We start from the raw sequence: 22853 nt of genomic DNA, 5'->3' as shown, positions 1-22853 counted from the left end.
ACTGTCCAAAAAAATTGAAGTGGTCATGAAATATACTCCCTCCGTTCTTAAATATTTGTCTTTCTAAAGATTTCAACAAGTGACTACATACGGAGCAAAATGAGTGAATCTACACTCTACAATATGTATATATACATCAATATGTGATAGTGCATTTGAATTTCTAAAAAACAAATATTTAGAAACGGAGGGAGTATTTTGCCATAATTTACACTGAAAACTAATTAACGGATGTCTACTAAAATCTAGGTCATCTCCCAAGTCTGGGACAAAAAAAATAAAGAACAGAGGCCAATGCAAGAAGCAATACCTTTCTCAACTTCTATAACGAAAGAAAATCAAAAACATGGATAAGAGTAGAGTAGAACAGCAAACGCAAAATGGCGGACACTTTCTGCAAAATTCCCAGTGTCCTGCGTGCAACCCTGATAACCAAATCTTCCACCGCCTACTTGACGGGAAGTAACAGGGCTCGAAAGAAAAAAAAAAAGGAAGAAACAGTGGTCTGGAAGAGAAAAGAAACAAATGTCCTACCATGCAAAAAACGGAAGAGTTGCCAAGATCGGTAACAGCCGTAGCGCTCGGACTATTATTTCTGCCACCTTTCTATACGCGAACACATCTACTGTACAGCCCTGGGAGGAGGACAAGGGAGGCGGAGCCTTTCACGTTCGCGTAGTGGGCTCAGATCGCCAGGGCTCCATCAATGGGGTCGCTCTCGTCGTCGGAGACCACAGGCTTCGTTTTCGACATGACCCGAGAGAAGCCGTAGCCCAGGGAGCTCCCACTTGTAGAACAAAGCTGTGAAAGAGCAAACAGACACCGATTAATCAGAAGAAATTTGTTGTTGTCTCGGCAAGTTGATGAACATATATTGTGTTTGTGGCGTCTACTTGTTGTTTGTCCATCTGGATTGTCAAGGAAGAAGCAGACAACAATGTCCTTTTGAGTTTTGAGACATGGACAAACAAACCGCTCTGCTCAACTAATATGAAATCTGGAACTAGCATTTTTCCACTAGAAATGTTTGAGAAATACCTACATTTTAAATCATGCAAATGACCATATACTGTATAGCACCTACTCTTTACCCAACAGCTAGTAGTTCTTCACAAAGCGCCACTATAACAGATGATGAAAATTCACTGTAAGCTATTTTTATACCCTGTTCAATTCAAAGCAATTGCATCTTTTAAATATTTTTTATCTGTTGTGTCATCCATAATAATTTGATGGTTAAAGCGTTAAGGAAAAAGATCACTAAATTATGATGCAACCACACACCTCAGTTAGCTCTGACAAATGACGATTCCTGAACTCGTTGATCGTTGTTGCAATCTCGGACATTGGAAGTTTTGCCTGCGATACAGTACATGAAGAAAATGGTGCTTACACGTCAAATTCAATACTTTTCTGAATGAGCACATCAGAACAGAATAATAGCGGAGCTTACTTGAGCAAGAACAGCAGCAGCCAATTGAAGACTTGGTTCTAAGGTCTCAGGGACAACCTAAAAAAGTTTTGAATGCAGTTTTATCATAAATTGTATAAACATAGTTGACGGTGATAACGTATATGATTAGAAAAACTGGGTAGATAATGACAAGAATACACATTCACATAAAAGTTTTGAATGCGTTTCACAAGGCAGGTTGCTGAATTGCAATTTGTTCTGATAAACTAATAAAACCATTCACATTTCAAATACTCCCTCCGTTCACTTTTGTAAGTCGTTTCAGACAACTCAAAATGGGCTGTTTTGCACATTGTCTGAAATGTCTTCAAGGTCTTATAAAAGTGAACAGAGGGAGTAACATTAGCCAAACTACATGGCCTTTTTTCATACAAGTTGCCCCAAAATGATGCTTTAGAAATTAGAACCACACAGTAGACTGTTTTGTGGTGTCCACTTACCGCTGATGCACCAGCTTTCTCCAAATTAACACCATGATCAACATCATGTGCTCTGACAAATGTCTTCACATTTGGAAAGTATTTGCTCAGAGCCCATACAGCTCTATAATTTGCACCAGGAGTATCTAAAGTAATGGCAGCAGCGCATGCCCTCTCAGCTCCAACTTTGTGTAGTACCTAGCCAAAACCAATAAATCATTGCTTCTGTGTTTTGACAAGCTTATAATTGAATTCCGTAGAATCATGCATACCTCTCTGCTTCCTGCATCACCGAAATATACTGGTAGATCAAGTGCGCGCCCAACTGCCACCCGATCACTGAAAAGTATCCCAGAATTAAATGGTGGAAACTGCACTAGACTTTATCAGAGAAGTTGACAAATTGACTATTGATTATTGAACAAGCACAATGCAGTAGACTAAAATAGATAGAATGGTAACCAAATTACACTAGTTTGTATGGGTCTATCATAATGGAAGTATGGAACCAACAGTAACTAGAAGTAGTAGGGTGTAAGACCCATCACTCCAGGGTCGCTACTATTTTCCTAGTTTCCAAGTCAACTTACTGGATCCTTCAAAATGATTTGCTGACAGACAGTGTTTGCTGATATAGCAGAATTTAACTCTAGTTACATGTTAATCATCAAAGAAGCATGATAGCAAACATTAGTACACAGCATAGCTAAATCCTAACACTAGCAAAGTAATTCGCAGACTTAAGCATTGATATACATATAGCAGCCATACTCATGGAGTCATGGATCAACACTTGATTGTAGTAATGAAAACATGTTTCACTACATTTGAATAGTTGTGTTACAGATAAGGTTATTTCCATATCCAGTACCATACCTTCGAACATCAAGCGCAACAAATGGAATTAACCGTTCTGACAGGAGTTGGGCGATGATCTAGCACAAGGAAAATATGTATTATCAAAACTATTGAACATAGTAGATATAATAGCTCATGAGGATTGCATGACAAACCTGCCCAACACGTCCAAATCCCAAAATAATAATATGGCCTTGCAAGTCATCCGTCTACACAAACAAACAAAATTATAGCTCAGTGAGAATCAGCATCTTACAGGAAATTGAATAGCTGCCGTAATATCACTTGTAAGCAGAGGAGATTGTACAAAAGTAATGATATTCTAACTTGAAGCAAACTTATCTTGCTTTGGGTGTTTTTCACATCCGGCACATACTACTAAGCTGGCAAATACCTCATATACAATTACTACTTATCAACTAAAGTTCCTTATATTGGGGAAAACAAGCCGCTTGCATACAGCGCCCCTGACCTAACTGGCTTTTGGACTACTTATTCCCTTGCTTTTGTGATTGTTTTCAGGGACAGGGGTCATATGACTCGCAACAGTTAACAATACCTGTTCTAACCAATGTTGGCCTAACTTTTGCTTGTAAACATAATATCTATAATATTTTTGTGCAAACAGGCATTAACTGCCTGTTCCTTGCCGAGTAATGGCACTAAATTAGAACAAACTATACCATCCACTAAGTGACCAACCAATCAACGTCAATATTCAGATGGAGGCAGGCAAAGGGCACCTTGCTTTCAGTTTAGTTGGTTCAGAAGTGGTTATTAAATTTCTTTCAAGATACCGGCACCATCATGTAAGGAAAAAACTTTATTACTCCATCAGTATAACTGAGAAATTAAATGCAAACAAATTCCTTTTCAAAATAAATGTCCAATTTACAGATCACCATTAGTGCTAGTAGTTTAGTACTGACACACTGAAAGTTACTATATCATATATATACTTAACAAGGCTTCTAATGTATGCTGTTTGAGTTATTAAGGCTGCTCAGTTACTTAAAAAGAAATACATTATCTGGCTTTATTATACACATAACACAAGAATGCACAGGGGTGTGCATGTAAATACAGGAAGTTGGGCATACTTTCTGACAGTACGATTCTCAAAGTCGGAGATGACGGTTCACTAATTTAAAATTTAGACTAAGAAAAATGTTTTTTTAATTAAGCCATGATTACAGATAAAGCCATAAAGGTAACCAAATCAACAGGTGATAGCTGAGCTGACCAATGACAAAAGGAAAGAAAGAATATACCTCACTTTCCACTGGCAATAAACTCCTGACATCATGCTGCTCAAATTTTGATGCTAGAAACTGCCCTCCAGCAGCTAAATATGGTGTCATAGCCATTGAAAGGCCAACCACCAAAAATAATAATGACGATAATTGAGGCGATAGAAGACCCTGCAAAGACAGCGTGCCATTTATAAAAATTATTGCTCCCATGATAAACTCACGTGTGAGAAAGAAATATCTCATCGCCTATAAGGCTAACAATAGGAAAAACACAAAACACGAGGTACAGTCAAAGAAAATAGTAAATACAATACCTGGTTAACGGCTTCTCCAAAGGCAACAAAAGCAAACTCCCCACCAGGTGCAAGCAAAAGACCAACCCGAACAGCAGCTATGGTGGAAACTCCAAACACTCTACCAATAAATGTTACTAACAGTGTCTTTCCAATAATTAAGAGACCTAATATCAAAGAGACTGCTGGGAAGTTTGACAGAAACAGCTTTGGGTCAATAGACATTCCAACCTGGAAAGAAACAAACCAGGGTAAGCATTAAGAAGGTATCAAATATGGTCGGAACTTACAAAAGGAATTAGAAATGTTCTAAAGTAATTCAAGCATTGATGTTCAAGAAACAAATTTCTGAAATGTTAATGGCATGTAAATCCAAAATAAGACAAACATAAGTGATATGACACCAATTAGTGGCATTCTTATGATTCTATGCATGGCAAGTTGTTGAAAGAAAGAAATAATAGCTCTATAAGAGCAAGATATATTGAAACAATAAGAAATACACGAAGTTGCCTGCTAGAAAAGAAATAAGATATTATTGCGTGTTAGACAGCATCAACTGAGATAGCACAAATGATCACCAATTGTATTTAAAATATATGATACAAGAAACTTGTCATAATAATGAAATTCTGCAGTAAGATTAGAGTGGAGCGAAAACGGTTCAATATTGAACAGTTAAATGAAATGAATAAGGATTTCATGTGGGTCAATGCATATGTCGATGACTCCATGACTAATGAACTAATAAACAAGAATTGACCTATTATGGTATCTGCAAAACTGCATTATATATCTGCTCCATCATATAAGAATGGTACACTCTGCAACAAAATCCTAATGGTATACAGGAATTAATATCTAGTGAGATTGTCTTCAGAGCCCTCACCGTCATAAAGAATAGACCTAACAGAAGGCCACGGTAAGGAGCAATATCCGACTCAACCTGCAAGGAGAACTCTGTTTCTGCTAACAACAAACCAGCCAAAAATGCTCCCAGTGCCATCGATAAGCCAGCCTATAAAGAAATGTACAACAATATGAGATGTAGATTTCAGGAAAGCACGCTCAGAATTAATCAAATAAAATACATACCCGAGCAGTAAGAAGACTTGTCCCAAATATAACAAGGAGAGTATTTGCTGAAAATATCTCAGCATTCCGATTTTCAGCAATTTGCCTGTAAATTGGCCGAAGGAACTGTTCAACAACGAAAATGTGAGTCAAACAGGTACAATCAAATTATAAGAAATGCAGGTGCAAAATAAAAGGACTAAAACGCACACACAACAGCGGCAGCTACACATAAATGCATGTTATGTACGTTTGCTTGTTAAGCAGGCAGTTAAGAGTTATGCAAAGTTTCTCATAAGATAAGCATGCCAACTAAAATGAACGAATATACAACTCACCAAACGACCTCCAGCAATGATGGCAGTTATAGCAGCTATTGCCTTTACCGCAGCCATTCCCATAGCTTCCAATATTGCTTGGAAACCAACCTGTAAGAAGCAGAGAAGGTATCAAGGGCCATACCCGTACTGTTCAAACAGAAAGGCTAAACACATGGCTCTGGACATTAGTGCAATGAAATATCATCATGTTCACATAGCTCTGGACATTCAAGAACATTATGGAAGAACATGGGTTTTATAGTGCTCGGTAGAAGTGAAAATCAGAGAAGAGAGTTCAGAAACTTGGGTGAGCAGTTTATGTGATGTGGATTCTTTGAAAAATGTGTAAAATAGTGTGCATCAAGAAAAAAAATGTGCTAGCTCGACAAGGGAAAAGCACATGACATAAAAAGCTTACCCCTCCTTTTGAAGAATTAGGTGATATGAGTGGGATCAATATCAACAGAACCACCACGGCCAGATCCTGGATACAAATTAAGAAACATCTGTTAAAAAGAAGTGCAAGGCTGCCATTACCAAAAGGTCGACTCATTTCTTTCACTAAAATGAGATACTACAACTGTACCCATGGCCAAAAAACAAAGCTTATGAACATCACCGATGGGGCATGATAAAGTACAATGGCAGTAACATAAGGAGAGAGCCCTGAAAAGGTATATGTCAGACCATGCTGAAATAGTACCTGGAAAAGTAGCACAGAAAATGTGGCGCGTCCATGCCGTGATGTGCTCTCCCCACGTTCTTGTAGTACCTGGCGAAGCAAAAAAAAACAGCAAGTACTCAACAGCAGAGCAACAAAAGATTCTGATAGAATTTTGAAGAATGCAGATAAATATGTAGACGAAAGAAAACACTTCAATAAACCAAGTCTACGCCTGAATATTCAAAGTATGACCACAACATAAATCCGGCCAATCTACTTATTCCCTGAAGAAATTGCTTCTGATAAACAACTTCATTTGATTGTGATAATTGACTTATGCTGAAAACCAACCTAGCAAAATTCGATAAATAAGATAATTGCCAGTTACAAATCATACTTGCAAGACGACAGCTGTGGATGATAGAGCCAAACCACTCCCAACAACAATTGCTGCTGGTCCTGGTAGTGCTGCAAAACGGTGAGCTGCCAGACCAACAACTGCTGTAGTAACCAACACCTGTCGATTGTTACAATTTGTCAGGGAGTAATCCGCATGGACAACTGCTTGATGATTACATAGGCATTGAAATTACCTGAGCAGAGCCTAATCCAAAGACATACTTCTTCATCGAACTTAACCTTTCCACAGAAAGCTGCAGATACAAAAATATATTAAACTGATGCTTCCTGAAAGAAGAAAGAATCTTTAGAACCACTCAGCTTGTACCTCAAGGCCAATGTTGAATAACAAGAACACGACTCCAAATTCAGCAATTGCCTTTGTTCCATGGACATTGCGGATGATAGAAAGACCATAGGGACCAATGAGGACACCAGCAGCAAGATATCCAAGAACAGGACTACCTAGGATATCAAAGTGCACATAATAACTGAGCATACAAATATACTGGTTCTTATCAAGGTACATACACATAGCAGATAAACATATCTCACCTCCAGGTATTTTCTGGAATAATGGTACAAAAACAACACTGGCCAGCAGCAAATATAGTACGTCAAAAAGCGAAGCTTCTTCCTCATTTACCTGAATAGGGCAATAAAGGGCGTAAGGAAGCTAAACTTCAAATTAGCTTACATGAGCGGTAATAGAGTGGTCAGACAAATAAATTATGAAACTCACTGATATACAGGTTCAGATTAAACAGGAACAAATACCTCTTGATGAGGTAAGAGCTCGATTAGCTTCTTTATTCTTTGTGGTAACTGCCGTATCTCGCGAACTATGGGCTTTGCAGTGGAGGTAACTTCTTCAATACTTGTGGTGGTTATGCCTGGCTGCTGAAACAATTGACTATTCTTCTCAGCTCTATTGAAGAAGAATGCCCTATGGTACACACACAAGGAAAACGTCATTTGAGAAAGTGCTGGTTCAACTACGGTAGAAGGAAGCAATCACGCACGGTTATATTTATTCCACAGGTCAACAAATGGGCATACTAGAAGAGTATACAAGGTAAACAGATGGAGATATGCGAAATCAAATCTTTACTGCAAAACAGAAGCCAAGAAAATGTATATATCAGTTACCATGCAACTCACCCTGCGCCAAGAAGCAGTATCCCGGCAACAAGAGCTGGTGCTTGTTTTCTTGCTGATTTCATTAGCCCTCGGAATACAGATGTAGGTGTAAATTCTCCATCCGATTTGGAGGAGAAGAAAGACGCCGAGAAAAAACGAGACGACCTCTTCAACGATGATTTGGAAGACTCCTGCTTCTTCCCTTGCTTTGACTTATCTACGTCAGGTTCAGCTTCTTTCTGAGGCTCAACAAGCAACTTGTCACTGCGTTCTTCAACAGGCATTTCATTAGACGGTTCAAGCGGCTCGATGCCTTCAGCAGCCAAGTCGCTAATCTGCATCAAACGCTCCACATTTGACACCTCATCCCTTTCAGAAATGTCAGCCATGCCGTCACCGCTATAGTCATAAACATCAGAAAGATCGTCCTCTTCGTCACTCATGTGCCCATCAGCAGCCGGCACCAGCTCCACAACGGACTCGACCGCCTTCTCCGCCTTCTGTAACGCCAGCTCCGCGTCGTTCACGCGCTTGGCCGCTTCCATCTCAAGAGCCACGGCCTGCTCAGCCAACACCATTATATTGGAAACATCCTCCTCGGCCTTGGAGGCGTCCAGGAGAGCCCTCTCGGCGAGCTCGGTCAGCCTGTCGACCTCCTTCTGCAGCTCCATCTTCTTCCCCTGGACCCGCCCGAGCTCCTCCTCGCACTTTGACAGGCTGGCCTGGCACCCCTTGATCTCCTCCTGGGCAGACGCGAGCGCCTCCTCCTCGACGTCGTCGAGGCTGACCTCCAGCTGGCCGACCGAGCCCCTCTTGGCGTCCAGCGCCTCAGCGGCGAGCTGCAGCCGGGCCTCGGCCATGGAGAGCGCCATGGTGGCCTTGCGGACGGCCTCCTTGGCGTCGTCCTCCTTGCTGATGATCTCCTGCACGGTGGCCACGGCGGCGGACACCTCGGTCTGCGCGCTGTCGGCACGGTCCTTGAGCGCAATGGCCGACTCAGATATGCGCTGCGCCTTGCCCTCGAACATGGTGCTGTTGAGCCTGGCCACCTCCAGCTCCTTCCTGGCCTTGTGCAGCAGGTCCCTGAGATCGTCCACGTCGACGGCAGCGGCACTGCGGGCTCTCTCCTCGCCGTCGGACCCAGCCGCCTCGTCACTGCCCTCGCTGGAGCTGCTGCTGCTGCCCTTGGTGCCCTCCAGCGGGCCGTCCACGTAGGCCAGCGAGTCGTTGCCCTGGCAGCGCGCCGACCCGGTCCGTGTGAGCCGGAGACGGGCGTGGTTCGGGGCGGCGTAGAAGAGACCGCTGCTTGAGCCGCGGAGGGCCGAGGCGACCATGAGGTTCCCGCCCCGGCCGCCGTGGACTCCGCCTCTGTGCCGGGGTGGGCGCAGCGAGCAGGCCCCCCGGAGGGAGGCGGCGGCGCCGATCTGCAGGCCCGGGGGGCGCGGAGACGCGAACCTGGACAAATCCATCCTCCCCTGCACCTGGCGGAGACGCAATCGAAAATCAGGAACGGGGAGAGGCGGCCGGCATTATTAGATGGAGAGAGTAGCGGGGGAGTGAAACACCGCTCGAAATGAGGCCCGTCAAATCGGACGGCGACGGGTTCTCGACGGAGGAAAACAAAAATCCCCCAAAAACGGGGGGCCGCCGACGAGCGGGCGGGCGGGGCAGTGAATCCGGCGGAGTGGACCGGCGGGGAGGAGGAGGAGGGGCGGCGCACTTACCGGTGGGGCGGCGGGGCGGGGCGGGGCGGGGCGGCCGTGGAGTCCGAGACGGGCGGACGAACCAAGGGGAGGGGAGGGGGGAGAGGTTTGTCAGGAGAGGAGTAGGGGGAGGGGGCGCCTCATTTCGGCTCGGCTCTGCTTCTTCTCTTCACTCGCTCTTTGGGGGCTGGGAGGGCCGGCCGCCTCTTCTCTTGCTGCTGCCGCTGCGAACGGAGGAGACGAGGCTGCGTGTGTGCACTGCAGATTGGCCTCTATGGTCGTCGTGTGCGTGCGTGCGGGTTGCGAGACCTCCTGCGATTCCTTCCTGTGGGCCAGCAGGGAAATGCTCGCGGCGTAACGGGATATTCCTCTTCCTCCCCCTGAGAATGATCGGATCGGGCCGGGGTTGGTTGATCCATGCATCGCTTTCCCCCTCCTTCTGGGCTGGGCTGGGCTGGGCTGGATTTGGTTTAACGTTAAGGCCCTGTTTGGCATCAGAGCTTTGAGGCGGGTTTGAGGGGATTTTCCTGAAATCATGAGTCAATGGTACCTCTCGCAAAGGCCACTCCCACGTTTTCTGATGGCTGACGTCAAATGACGTACTGCATGTGTGACATTTGTCGCAACCTGAAGTCTTTGTCTTTCTGAGATTTCTTCCCACGCACGGAAGCCATGGTGAGTTTGTTTGTGCTTTTTTTATTCTTTTTTTTGTAATGTTTGATCTCCATAAGCTATAGGTGTGTCTAAATCATCAACCGTTCTCATCGTTGTGGTTCTTAAGTCGAGATCTTCAAATTTAGTTCCCATGTTGATAGGTTTGAATCATCTTTTTTTAGAAAAATGTGTGCTTTCAACTAGTAACAACGTGTGCTTCCAAACAATACTAACTCGTGTTTTCAATTAAACTACATTGCTTGCAAGGCTTATTGTGATGTACATTACCGAGAGGGCCCAGAGATACCTCTTCGACAATCGGAGTGACAAATCCTAATCTTGATCCATGCCAACTCAACAAACACCATCGGAGACACCTGTAGAGCACATTTATAATCACCCAGTTACGTTGTGACGTTTGGTAGCACACAAAGTGTTCCTCCAGTATTCGGGAGTTGCATGTTCTCATTGTCATAGGAACATGTATAGTTATGGAGAAAGCAATAGCAACAAACTAAACGATCATCGTACTAAGCTAACGGATGGGTCAAGTCAATCACATCATTCTCTAATGATGTGATCCCGTTAATCAAATGACAACTCATGTCTATGGTTAGGAAACATAACCATCATTGATTCAACGATCTAGTCAAGTAGAGGCAAACTAGTGACACGCTGTTTGTCTATGTATTCACACATGTACTAAGTTTCCGGTTAATACAATTCTAGCATGAATAATAAACATTTATCATGATATAAGGAAATATAAATAACAACTTTATTATTGCCTCTAGGGCATATTTCCTTCAGTCTCCCACTTGCCCTATAGGGGGCGCACCAGCCCCTTGTGGGCTGGTGTGTTCCCTTACTTGGCCCATTAAGCCCATATCTTTGCCGGGGTTTGCCCGAAACCCCTTCCGGTGACCCGGTATCACCCAGAACACTTTCGGTGTCCAAATACCATCGTCCTATATATGAATCTTTACCTTTCGACCATTTCGAGACTCCTCGTCATATCCGTGATCTCATCCGGGACTCCGAACAAACTTTGGTCATCAAATCACATAACTCATAATACAAATCGTCATTGAACATTAAGCGTGCAGACCCTACGGGTTCGAGAACTATGTAGACATGACTGTCGGTGTCAAAACCGACGGATCTCGGGTAGGGGGTCCCGAACTGTGCGTCTAGGCGGATGGTAACAGGAGACAAGGGACACAATGTTTTACCCAGGTTCGGGCCCTCTTGATGGAGGTAAAACCCTACGTCCTGCTCGATTAATATTGATGATATGGGTAGTACAAGAGTAGATCTACCACGAGATTAAGGAGGCTAAACCCTAGAGGCTAGCCTATGGTATGATTGTTGTATGATGAAGTTGTCCTACGGACTAAAATCCTCCGGTTTATATACACACCAGGGAGGATTAGGGTTACACAAAGTCGGTTACAATGGTAGGAGATCTTGAATATCCGCATCGCCAAGATTGCCTTCCACGCCAAGGAAAGTCCCATCCGGACACGAGACGAAGTCTTCAATCTTGTATCTTCATAGTCCTGGAGTCCAGCTGAAGGTATAGTCCGGCTACCCGAACACCCCCTAATCCAGGACTCCCTCAGTGGCCCCCGAACCAGGCTTCAATGACGACGAGTCCGGCGCGCAGATTGTCTTCGGCATTGCAAGGCGGGTTCTTCTCCAAACTCCGTGTACCTGCTGAATAATGTCCGATTTTTGTAATGTAGCGCACCTTGGCTTCCACGCCCAATAATGGCCGTCTTCCACGTATCAAACGAATGCAGAAAGTCGGGGTATTTTTACATTCACACCCCTAGCTGCATAAATGAGCCACCTATTTAATGGGATGGGGATCCAGATCCAAACCACACCTTCTCCTTTCCGCGAGTAATCATCAGAGCGCCTCCAGCAAAGGTCCATTCCAACATGGCCTGCCGTCGCAGCTCCTCCTCTCGCCCTTCCAGTCCTAAACCTGGAGACTGGGAGAGGTGCTCCATCCCGCACAGCGAGCTAGTGTCGCTTCAGGCCAAGGGATTTCTCCCTCAGGCCTATATGGTCCCAGTCCGAGCCGGACTCGCCACCTATAATGGCGGAGAGCAAGCGAAGAGCACCCCCAATCCCTCCAAAGGAGAGCGGGTGTGCCTCGTCCCTTATCTCATAAGAGGACTTGGATTTCCAATTCATCCATTTCTCCGCGGGCTTCTGGAGTTCTACGGCCTCCAACTGCACAATCTCACGCTCGGCTCTATATTGCATATCGCGGGCTTCGTCGCCCTTTGCGAGCTATTCCTGGGTGTTGAGGCTCATTTCGCGCTGTGGAAGAGGTTATTCTGCCTGGTGCCCCGCTCTAAGGAGGGGTCAATGTATCAAGTGGGCGGAGCCGAAGTGTGGCGCATCGCCGGGACCGGATATCTATCCGGAACCCCAAAGAAGGCGTCCAAAGACTGGCCTTCAGAATGGTTTTATATAGAGGACGTCCCGCTGCCGGATCCTGTTCGGATCGGCCTCCCTGAGTTCGACAGTGCTCCCTTAAAGAAGCGCCTGAGCTGGCGTCCACAAAGCCCTCAGAGGGAAAGTGACAGGGACATCATTTACCTAATGGGCCGAATAAGATTGTTAGCCCATTCCGGACTGACCATGATAGGGGTTATGGCTGAATGCATAATGCGGGGGGTGCAGCCACTTCAGTATAGAAGCCACCCCATGTGGGACTTCAACGGGGAGGACGACGCCACCCGCTACGGCCGTAAGGGGCCGGATTCGGCTGCCGCTCTACTAAAGATCTTCTCCACTTTGTATAAGGGAGAAGAGGAGGAATTTCTCCGCGTCAACCCACAGGGTGGATTCTCTATGCACAATCCACCAAGCTGGGTAAGCGGCCGCATTTACTTGCCCATCCGTTTTGTATTCCCATTGTTAAATATTTAGTCTAACGACTTCAACGCAGGAACTGCGCCGGGATGTTAAGGAAATAAACAGCCCTCCTCCACAACCCGAGGACCCAGGAAGGTCCCTCGACCCGGCCTCTCAAGAGGATCCGGACATATCTGTGGAGCTGATTGATGGAGTGTTCCATCAATTGAGCAAGGACAACGCCTTGGTGGCCATTACGGCCAATTACCCAGGGCTAATCCCGGCCTCCCAGGTAACTGAGATCGAAGTCCCAGTACCCCGAATAGGTGTCCACCCTCTCGTGTTTGCAGTTTTCTGATTACAACCGAGCTTTGCAGGGGAGGTTTTTGAGACGAGAGGCCGAACCTACGGCGGCAAGCCAACGAGGGGCCGCAGGGCCCTGTGGGCAGAAAAGAGGTGCGGTCCGGACCGAGGCGTCAGCGCAAAGGTATGGCGCGCCCCCTTATCCCAGGTGTTACACCTGTGAGGCATATTAACACTCGTGCTCTCTTCAGGACAAAGAGACCTCGCCGGACTATACCCGGAGAGGCTGCCAACCGCGCCTCCACCAGCTAGGCTCCAAAGCCTGGTCCGGAGGCGGAGGCGAACACAAGGCGCGCACCGGACGCTCCTCCAATGGAGGATGTGGATAGGTTGTCTGCCACCAACTCTGAGGTGGAGAGTGCCATGAACCACAGGCGTCGCCGGACAATCCTTCACGACGCTTGTTTCTCCCAAGAGGCATTAGATGCCTTTAATTCGGGAGATGCGTACCTCCGTGCCGCTCAAAATGGTCTAGCCAGAGCCATGGAGCAATATGTAAAAGACATACGGGTAAGAAAATTTTGGTAATTATATATATACCAGTAGCCCCCAAGACTTGAAACAGTTAGAGTGACTGATTTAAGGATCATTTGTTATGCAGGTTCTTACAGAGAAGAATACCGTACTGTCCCAGGAGCTGGAAGAGTGCAAAGCCCAACTGGAGGCCGCACTAGCCGCGGCAGGGGAGCCCAAAGAGACCCCCTCTGGTAAGATACACTTCGAAAGATTAGTATCTTGCGAAGTGCGGCGTGGGTGTAAATCTGACAAATCATATTGCAGATGGCGCCGGACTGGATCCGGAGAGGCAACAACTCTTACGCCGGCTAAAGGCCGGTGAGAGTATGCTGACAAGGGTGAGGCGGGAGAAGAATGATCTTCAGGACGCCAACACCAAGCTGGACGTTGAACTTAAAGATGTTCATGGCCAGCTGTCGGACTCCACTAAGGAGAATCAGCGGCTTCGACGCGGCATATTTAGTAAGTGCTTAAGCAAATCTTTGAAAGAAAAGGGTTTGGCGAGGAACTCGACTAACAGAGTAATGTCTGTAGGTATGCTAACGGGTCGTCCTGCAGAGGAGATGCCCGGTTCTATGGGTGACCTTATTCCCGAGCTCTCGCAACTGCACGAGCGAGTTCGGCAGGCGATGCGAGGCGTTGCCCAAGCCTTATGGCCTTCCCACTCCATGCTCGAGGGCCTTGGAGAGCTTTCGGAGAAGCTTAAGGGAGCTCGGCGGCGCTTCCGGTTGTGGAAGATATTGACCTGCCGACAAGGCGTTAGGGAGGCCTGGGCCATGGTGAAGACGCGGTACACGAAGTCTGACCCAAACCACATGGCCGAGGTCGGACCTGTGGGGCCTGACGGGAAGGAGATCCCTGTAAGCTTAGTGTACGGCCAAGTAGAATTGGCCGCAAAGTATTCCCAGCAGAACTGTAAGTTAGACAACCTGTTAGATGGTATTGAAGAGGAATATAATCAGTCAGAGTGACTATGTAATTTTTAATTGACATGTGTAATGCCTTCTAGCCGGATTGTAGATCGTTTGTCGTTGCCGACCTTTTCGCTTCAACCTCAGCACCTGACGGTCCGGAGTGTGTCCAAATACCCTACCGGTTATGTAAGAACCGGGGTATGCATGGAGACCAGGCGTAGGGGTCATTAGTGCTTTATCAGACAAGTGCCCAACTAGTTATGTTATATTACATGGTTAGTAAGAAACATCTTCCAGAGAGAATATTTCCGTTAGGGGTTCCTTTCTCTGGGAGGCATGCCCTAAAGTGCATGTCCGGACTGCAAACGCAGGAAAATCATCTGGGGGCATATATATAAATAAGTAAAAAAGGTCATCTTTTAGTTCACCGACCGAATATTCCCTTAAGAACGCTACCTTTCGGCTTCACCCAGTCTGAGGTACACATCCGGCTGATCCGGCAGTAACAATCGCACAGGTACTCCCTTTACCACCTAGCCGAACAATCGGGAACATAGGGGTAAGCACAGGAGCCAGGCAACCCAGCTTGGCCAAAACTTAAGTCATATCGATGCATATAATGGTGAAGAAAAGGTACATGCGGAAGTTTGACACATGTGGTGGGCGTGAAGCCCGAGTAAATAAGCTTCTGTTAAAGAAGCCCCCAGGTTTAATGAGCACAAGTAGCACGTCACTTGAGGAGCCTTTAAGGGCTATAAAAGAAAAGAGGGGAAGGAGAGAAATGTAAGACAGAAAATGTAAAAAATGGACAGAGGAAGGAGACAAACACAGAGTCCGGCGCTAGGCATAGAATCTTCAGAGACGGGCTGCGTTCCATGGGTTCGGCTCGAGTCGGTTATCCGACGCATCTCGCAGGCGGTATGCTCCACCAGTCAGGACTTGGTCGATTATGAAGGCACCTTCCCACTTGGGCTTCAGCTTGTCATTTTTCTTGTCTGGCAGGCGTAGAACTAATTCGCCGACGTTGTAGTTTTTGGCCCGCACTTCTCTGCTTTGATATCTTTGAGCCTGCTGTTGATAGAATGCGGAACAGGCTTTTGCCACGTCGCGCTCCTCCTCTAAGGCGTCCAAACTGTCCTGCCGATCAAGCTCGGCTTCCCTTTCTTCGTAAATGCGCACTCGAGGTGAGTCATGAATTATGTCGCAGGGCAAGACTGCCTCTGTGCCGTACACCATAAAAAATGGTGTGTATCCGGTGGTGCGATTCGGCATGGTCCGCAGCGCCCAGAGTACGGAGTCGAGCTCCTCTACCCAGTGCGTGTTAGATTCCTTGAGGGACCGCACTAATCTGGGTTTGATGCCGCTCATGATGAGACCATTTGCACGTTCGACCTGACCATTAGTTTGTGGGTGATAGACGGAAGCGTAATCGAGCTTGATGCCCATGTTTTTGCACCAGAGTTTTACCTCATCGGCCGTAAAGTTCATGCCGTTATCGGTGATGATGTTGTGGGGGACGCCATAATGGTGTACGACCCCGGATATAAAGTTTATCACAGGTCCGGATTCGGCCGTCTTAACAGGCTTGGCTTCTATCCATTTGGTGAACTTATCCATCATGACCAGTAAGTATTTTTTCTTGTGGGTTCCGCCTTTAAGGGGTCCCACCATGTCAAGCCCCTAGACCGTGAAAGGCCAAGTGATGGGGATAGTTTGGAGGGCGGTGGGTGGCATATGGCTTTGGTTTGCAAAAAGCTGGCAACCGACGCATTTTTGGACCAAGTCCTGAGCGTCCGCCCGGGCCGTTGGCCAATAAAAGCCTGTACGGAAAGCCTTGCTTACAAGGGACCGGGCTGCGGCGTGATGGCCAACGAGTCCGGCATGAATTTCAGCCAGCAGGTTCCGCCCTTCCTCTTCGGAGATGCACCTTTGAAGGACTCAGGTAGTGCTTTTCTTATAAAGTTCTCCCTCATGGACTTTATAGGCTTTAGATCGCCGCACTATACAGCGTGCCTCATTTTGGTCCTCTGGGAGTTCCTGCCTAGTAAGGTAGGCTAGGAATGGTTCTGTCCACGGGGTGATAACGGCCATTAGTACGTGGGCTGAGGTTGTGATTTCATTGGCAGAGCCTCCGATTATGTCATATTGTTCGACGTCGGACAGCGCGGTTGGGTCCGGGCTAATATTGCCATGTTCCCCTTCCCATACTACGGATGTCTTGAACAGCCTTTCCAGGAAGATGTTGGGGGGGACCGCATCACATTTTGCGCCGATGCATGCCAGGACGTCTGCCGCCTGATTGTTTTCTCGGGCTATATGGTGAAATTCGAGCCCCTCAAACCGAGCTGACATTTTGAGGACGACGTTGCGGTAAGCTGCCATTTTTGGATCCTTGGCATCGAAGTCTCCATTTATTTGGGATATCACGAGGTTCGAATCCCCGCGCACCTCTAGGCGTTGAATGCCCATGGATACTGCCATCCGGAGACCATGTAAAAGGGCCTCATATTCGGCTGCATTGTTGGAGTCCGTGTACATAATATGGAGTACATATTGAACTGTGTCTCCTGTGGGGGACGTCAAAATGACGCCGGCCCCTAGTCCGGCCAACATTTTGGAACTGTCGAAGTGCATGATCCAGTTTGAATATGTGTCGTACTCTTTAGGGAGTTCGGCCTCCGTCCATTCTGCGATGAAGTCGGCCAAAACTTGCGACTTGATAGCTCGCCGTGGCCTATAAGTTATGTTGAACGGGAGGAGCTTGATTGCCCATTTTGCAATCCGCCCCGTTGCGTCACGGTTGTTTATAATATCGTTGAGTGGTACTTCCGATGCTACTGTGATTGAACACTCTTGAAAGTAGTGTCGTAGCTTCCGGGATGCCATGAATACCGCATATGCAATCTTTTGATAATGTGGGTACCGTGATTTGCATGGGGTGAGGACAGTGGACACATAGTAAACCGGCTTTTGAAGGGGGAATTTGTGTCCGTCCGTTTCCCGCTCGACGACGAGTACTGCGCTGACAACTTGATGGGTTGCAGCAATGTACAATAGCATTGGTTCGCCGATGTTTGGCGCGGCCAGGACAGGGTTTGTTGCCAATATGGCTTTTATTTCCTCGAGTCCGGCCGTGGTGACATCCGTCCACTCGAAGTATTCGGTGCGCCGAAGGAGGCGATAGAGGGGTAGCGCCTTTTCTCCCAAACGGGAGATAAAGCGGCTTAGAGCCGCCACGCATCCGGTTAATTTTTGTATTTGTTTGAGGTCCTTTGGGATATCCAATTGTGACAAAGCTCGGATCTTGGTTGGATTTGCTTCGATTCCTCTACCGGATACAATGAAGCCCAAGAGCTTTCCGGCTGGAATGCCGAAAACGCATTTTTCCGGATTTAGCTTGATGTCATATGCTCGGAGGTTGTCAAATGTAAGCCTCAAGTCGTCTACTAGAGATTCGACATGTCTTGTTTTTACAACCACATCATCCACGTATGCCTCTACTGTTTTCCCGATGTGGTTTGCCAGACATGTCTGAATCATGCGCTGATATGTTGCGCCGGTGTTTTTGAGCCCGAAAGGCATTGTGTTGAAGCAGAATGGGCCGTATGGGGTGATGAATGCCGTTGCGGCTTGGTCTGACTCGGCCATCTTGATTTGACGGTAACTGGAGTATGCGTCGAGGAAGCACAACGAATCGTGTCCTGTAGTGGCGTCGATAATTTGATCGATGCGGGGGAGGGGGAAGGGATCCTTTGGGCAAGCCTTGTTAAGGTCTGTGAAGTCAACGCACAGGCGCCAGGATTTGTCCTTCTTTGGTACCATCACCAAGTTTGCTAGCCAGTCCGGATGTTTTATATCTCTGATGAATCCGGCCTCCAATAGTTTGGCTAGCTCCTCTCCCATTGCCTGTCTCTTGGGCTCAGAGAAACGCCGAAGGGCTTGTTTTATAGGTTTGAATCCTTTTAGGATATTTAAGCTGTGTTCGGCCAGCCTGCGTGGGATTCCTGGCATGTCTGAAGGGTGCCAAGCAAAAATGTCCCAGTTCTCCCATAGGAATTCTCGCAGTGCGACGTCTACATCGGGGTTTAATCGTGCCCCGATGGAAGCTGTTTTATTGGGGTCCGTTGGATGGACCTGGAATTTGACTATTTCATCCGCTGGTTTAAAGGAGGTGGACTTGGATCTTTTGTCGAGTATCACATCGTCCCTGTTTACCATGGAGCGCAGCGTAGTCAGTTCCTCAGCCGCTAGGGCTTCGGACAGTGCCTCAAGGGCCAATGCGGCTGTCTTGTTTTCAGCGCGGAGTGCTATGCCCGGATCACTAGCGAGAGTGACGATTCCGTTTGGCCCGGGCATCTTGAGCTTCATGTACCCGTAATGGGGTATTGCTTGGAAGATTGTAAACGCTTCCTGCCCCAGCAGAGCGTGGTATCCGCTACTGAACGGGGCCACTTGGAATGTGACCTCTTCGGACCTATAATTATCCGGCGTGCCGAACACCACATATAGTGTGATTTTTCCTGCACAGCGCGCTTCCCGACTGGGGATTATTCCTCTAAAGGTTGTGCTGCTTCGCTCAATGCGGTTCCAGTCTATTTCCATTTTTTGAAGGGTTTCCTCATAAATGAGGTTCAATCCGCTGCCTCCGTCCATGAGTACCTTGGTGAGGCGAAAGCCGTCCACTATAGGACTGAGTACCAATGCGGCTGGTGCTCGAGCTGTTCGGAATTTAGGTTCATCGCTGGCATTAAAAGTAATAGCCATGTCACTCCATGGGTTTATTGTTGCTACTTGATAGACTTTGGCGAGGCTGCGAAGTGTTCTTTTTCGCATATTATTTGATGCGAAAGTCTCGAAGACTGTTAAGACTGTACTGGAGTCCCTGAGGTGGCTTTCTGCGGCCTCCGGAATTAGGAGATCTTCGCCCCTTTTGGCCACCTGCCAGAGTATCCAACATGCTCTAAGGCTATGAGTTGGTGTGGCATCCTCTGTACTATGAATTTTACAGGGTCCATTAAGCCATCCCTCTAGTACGGTTCCATGCCCTGTAGAGGGTTTTGGTTTTTTGGTTTTTAACCCGGGTGTCTGATGATGATGCACCCTTTTATTTCGGACGAGGTTTCTATTCAGGGCCGGATTGTCCCAAAATTTAGTTTCGGTTTTCCGGGCGCTTTCCATCACATAGTACTTTTGTACTATGGACGCCAAGTCAGCGAAGCGTGTAAGATCACGACGACCTGTGGCGTTGAGGATTCCCTTGTCCGTGCAATTATTGCAAAAGATTGAGATTGAGTCTTCCTCGTGGCAGTCCTTTATCTTGTTCGTAACCAGGAGGAACCTTGCCCAGTAATGATGTACTGTTTCTTCGGGATTTTGCCTGATTTGGGATAGATCGCTTATGTTCTGGTGGGTGGGTGGAATTAAATCCGGAACTTCACCCAATCTAAGACTCAGAGGCCAAGGAGTTTCCGAACTCTGAAGTTTGGATTCTTGGATGTTGTCCGGTGAATCTAGCCCGTTGCCTGATTCTAAGTTCAGGTCTTGAGTTACATCCTCCCCTCCGCGGGTATCCGGCTTGGAGGGATCGGGAATACGGACGTAGCTAGTCCTTAAGATAGATGAAGAGTCGTCGCACTGTGCCTCTACCACGGCAACGTGATGGGTGACTTGGGGAGAATTAATTTCTCTTAGATCGGGTTTAAGCCCAACCTGGTCATAATCCGTAGTGACCCCCAAGGCGGCGATGCGATCCAAGAGCTCGTTTACGGAAGAGAGCTCCATTGGATCTAACTGCTCGACGGGCTCTGAGCTGACGTGAAGATTGCTTTTGATGACCCAAGAGGTCACCGTCGGCGCAACGGCCGAACAGGCGGTCATGAGAAAACCGCCTAGCCGGAGAGTTTGGCCGACAGCCAAGGCTCCCTTAGTAATGGCGCCGTCTTTAAAGATGGGAAGAGGCATCCTTCCTGATTGCGACGGCACAGAGGAACTCTCAATGAAAGCACCAATGTCGGTGTCAAAACCGGCGGATCTCGGGTAGGGGGTCCCGAACTGTGCGTCTAGGCGGATGGTAACAGGAGACAAGGGACACAATGTTTTACCCAGGTTCGGGCCTTGATGGAGGTAAAACCCTACGTCCTGCTCGATTAATATTGATGATATGGGTAGTACAAGAGTAGATCTACCATGAGATCAAGGAGGCTAAACCCTAGAAGCTAGCCTATGGTATGATTGTTGTATGATGAAGTTGTCCTACGGACTAAAATCCTCCGGTTTATATAGACACCGGGGAGGATTAGGGTTACACAAAGTCGGTTACAATGGTAGGAGATCTTGAATATCCGCATCGCCAAGCTTGCCTTCCACGCCAAGGAAAGTCCCATCCGGACACGAGACGAAGTCTTCAATCTTGTATCTTCATAGTCCTAGAGTCCGGCTGAAGGTATAGTCCGGCTACCTAAACACCCCCTAATCTAGGACTCCCTTAATGACCGATACCCATCTCCGGTCAATAACCAATAGAGGAACCACGATGCTTATATTGGATCCTACATATTCTACGAAGATCTTTATCGGTCAAACCACATAACAACATACGTTGTTCCCTTTGTCATCGGTATGTTACTTGCCCGAGATTCGATCGTCGGTATCATCATACCTAGTTCAATCTCGTTACCGGCAAGTCTCTTTACTCGTTCCGTAATGCATCATCCCGTGACTAACTCATTAGTCACATTGCTTGCAAGGTTTATAGTGATGTGCATTACCGAGAGGGCCCAGAGATACCTCTCTACTTGGAGTGACAAATCCTAATCTTGATCTATGCCAACCCAACAAACACCTTCGGAGACATCTGTAGAGCATCTTTATAATCACCCAGTTATGTTGTGACGTTTGATAGCACACAAGGTGTTCCTCCGGTATTCGGGAGTTGCATAATCTCATAGTCAGAGGAACATGTATAAGTCATGATGAAAGCAATAGCAATAAAACTAAACGATCATTATGCTAAGCTAACGGATGGGTCTTGTCCATCAAATCATTCTCTAATGATGTGATCTCATTCATCAAATGACAACACATGTCTATGGTCAGGAAACATTACCATCTTTGATTAACGAGCTAGTAAAGTAGAGGCATACTAGGGACACTTTGTCTTGTCTATGTATTCACACATGTACTAAGTTTCCGGTTCATACAATTCTAGAATGAATAATAAACATTTATCATGATATAAGTAAATATAAATAACAACTTTATTATTGCCTCTAGGGCATATTTCCTTCAGTCTCCCACTTGCACTAGAGTCAATAATCTAGATTACACAGTAATGATTCTAACACCCATGGAATCTTGGTGCTGATCATGTTTTGCTCGTGAGAGAGGCTTAGTCAACGGGTCTGCAACATTCAGATCTGTATGTATCTTGCGCATCTCTATGTCCCCTCCTTGACTTGATCGCGGATGGAATTGAAGCGTCTCTTGATGTGCTTGGTTCTTTTATGAAATCTGGATTCCTTTGCCAAGGCAATTGCTCCAGTATTGTCACAAAAGATTTTCATTGGACCCGATGCACTAGGTATGACACCTAGATCGGATTTGAACTCCTTCATCCAGACTCCTTCATGTGTTGCTTCCGAAGCAGCTATGTATTCCGCTTCACACGTAGATCCCGCCATGACGCTCTGCTTGGAACTGCATCAACTGACAGCTCCACCATTTAATAAAAACACGTATCCGGTTTGTGACTTAGATTCATCCGGATTCATCGACGTAACCGTTTACGACGAGCTCTTTATCACCTCCATATACGAGAAACATATCCTTAGTCCTTTTCAGGTATTTCAGGATGTTCTTGACCGCTGTCCAGTGACCCACTCCTGGATTACTTTGGTACCTCCCTGCTAAACTTATAGCAAGGCACACATTAGGTCTGGT

At 46.7% G+C, this 22853-nt stretch overlaps 1 protein-coding gene across 1 annotated transcript; it reads right to left on the bottom strand.

Moving 5' to 3' along the window:
* Positions 1-362: 362 nt before the first annotated feature.
* On the bottom strand, positions 363-9868 carry LOC125540386 (K(+) efflux antiporter 2, chloroplastic). Its single transcript, XM_048703997.2, has 21 exons — positions 9619-9868; positions 7916-9375; positions 7532-7700; positions 7310-7400; positions 7083-7219; positions 6949-7008; positions 6753-6872; positions 6395-6463; positions 6110-6175; positions 5710-5799; positions 5393-5497; positions 5187-5315; positions 4319-4528; positions 4023-4172; positions 2907-2960; positions 2770-2828; positions 2166-2232; positions 1915-2091; positions 1454-1510; positions 1285-1359; positions 363-801 (listed from the first exon to the last, which is right to left on the bottom strand). Exons 2-21 carry the CDS (start codon positions 9361-9363, stop codon positions 685-687), a joined length of 3450 nt encoding a protein of 1149 aa, XP_048559954.2. The 5' UTR covers positions 9364-9375; positions 9619-9868; the 3' UTR covers positions 363-684.
* Positions 9869-22853: the final 12985 nt, after the last annotated feature.

The sequence above is a fragment of the Triticum urartu genome, chromosome 2A (assembly GCF_056163025.1).
Source record: "Triticum urartu cultivar PI428250 chromosome 2A, HENAU_Tu73, whole genome shotgun sequence".
Taxonomy (NCBI): Eukaryota; Viridiplantae; Streptophyta; class Magnoliopsida; order Poales; family Poaceae; genus Triticum; species Triticum urartu.
This window is presented reverse-complemented; position numbering and strand designations above follow the sequence as displayed.

What these genes read in the sequence shown, in the direction of transcription:
- LOC125540386 (XM_048703997.2), bottom strand. Translation starts at nt 9,363, where the DNA reads ATGGATTTGTCCAGGTTCGCGTCTCCGCGCCCCCCGGGCCTGCAGATC. An exon ending in TATTCAACATTGGCCTTGAG is followed by an intron (nt 7,009 to 7,082) that starts GTACAAGCTGAG and finishes TTGTATCTGCAG; the next exon opens with CTTTCTGTGGAAAGGTTAAG. An exon ending in GTTGCGCTTGATGTTCGAAG is followed by an intron (nt 2,233 to 2,769) that starts GTATGGTACTGG and finishes GATACTTTTCAG; the next exon opens with TGATCGGGTGGCAGTTGGGC.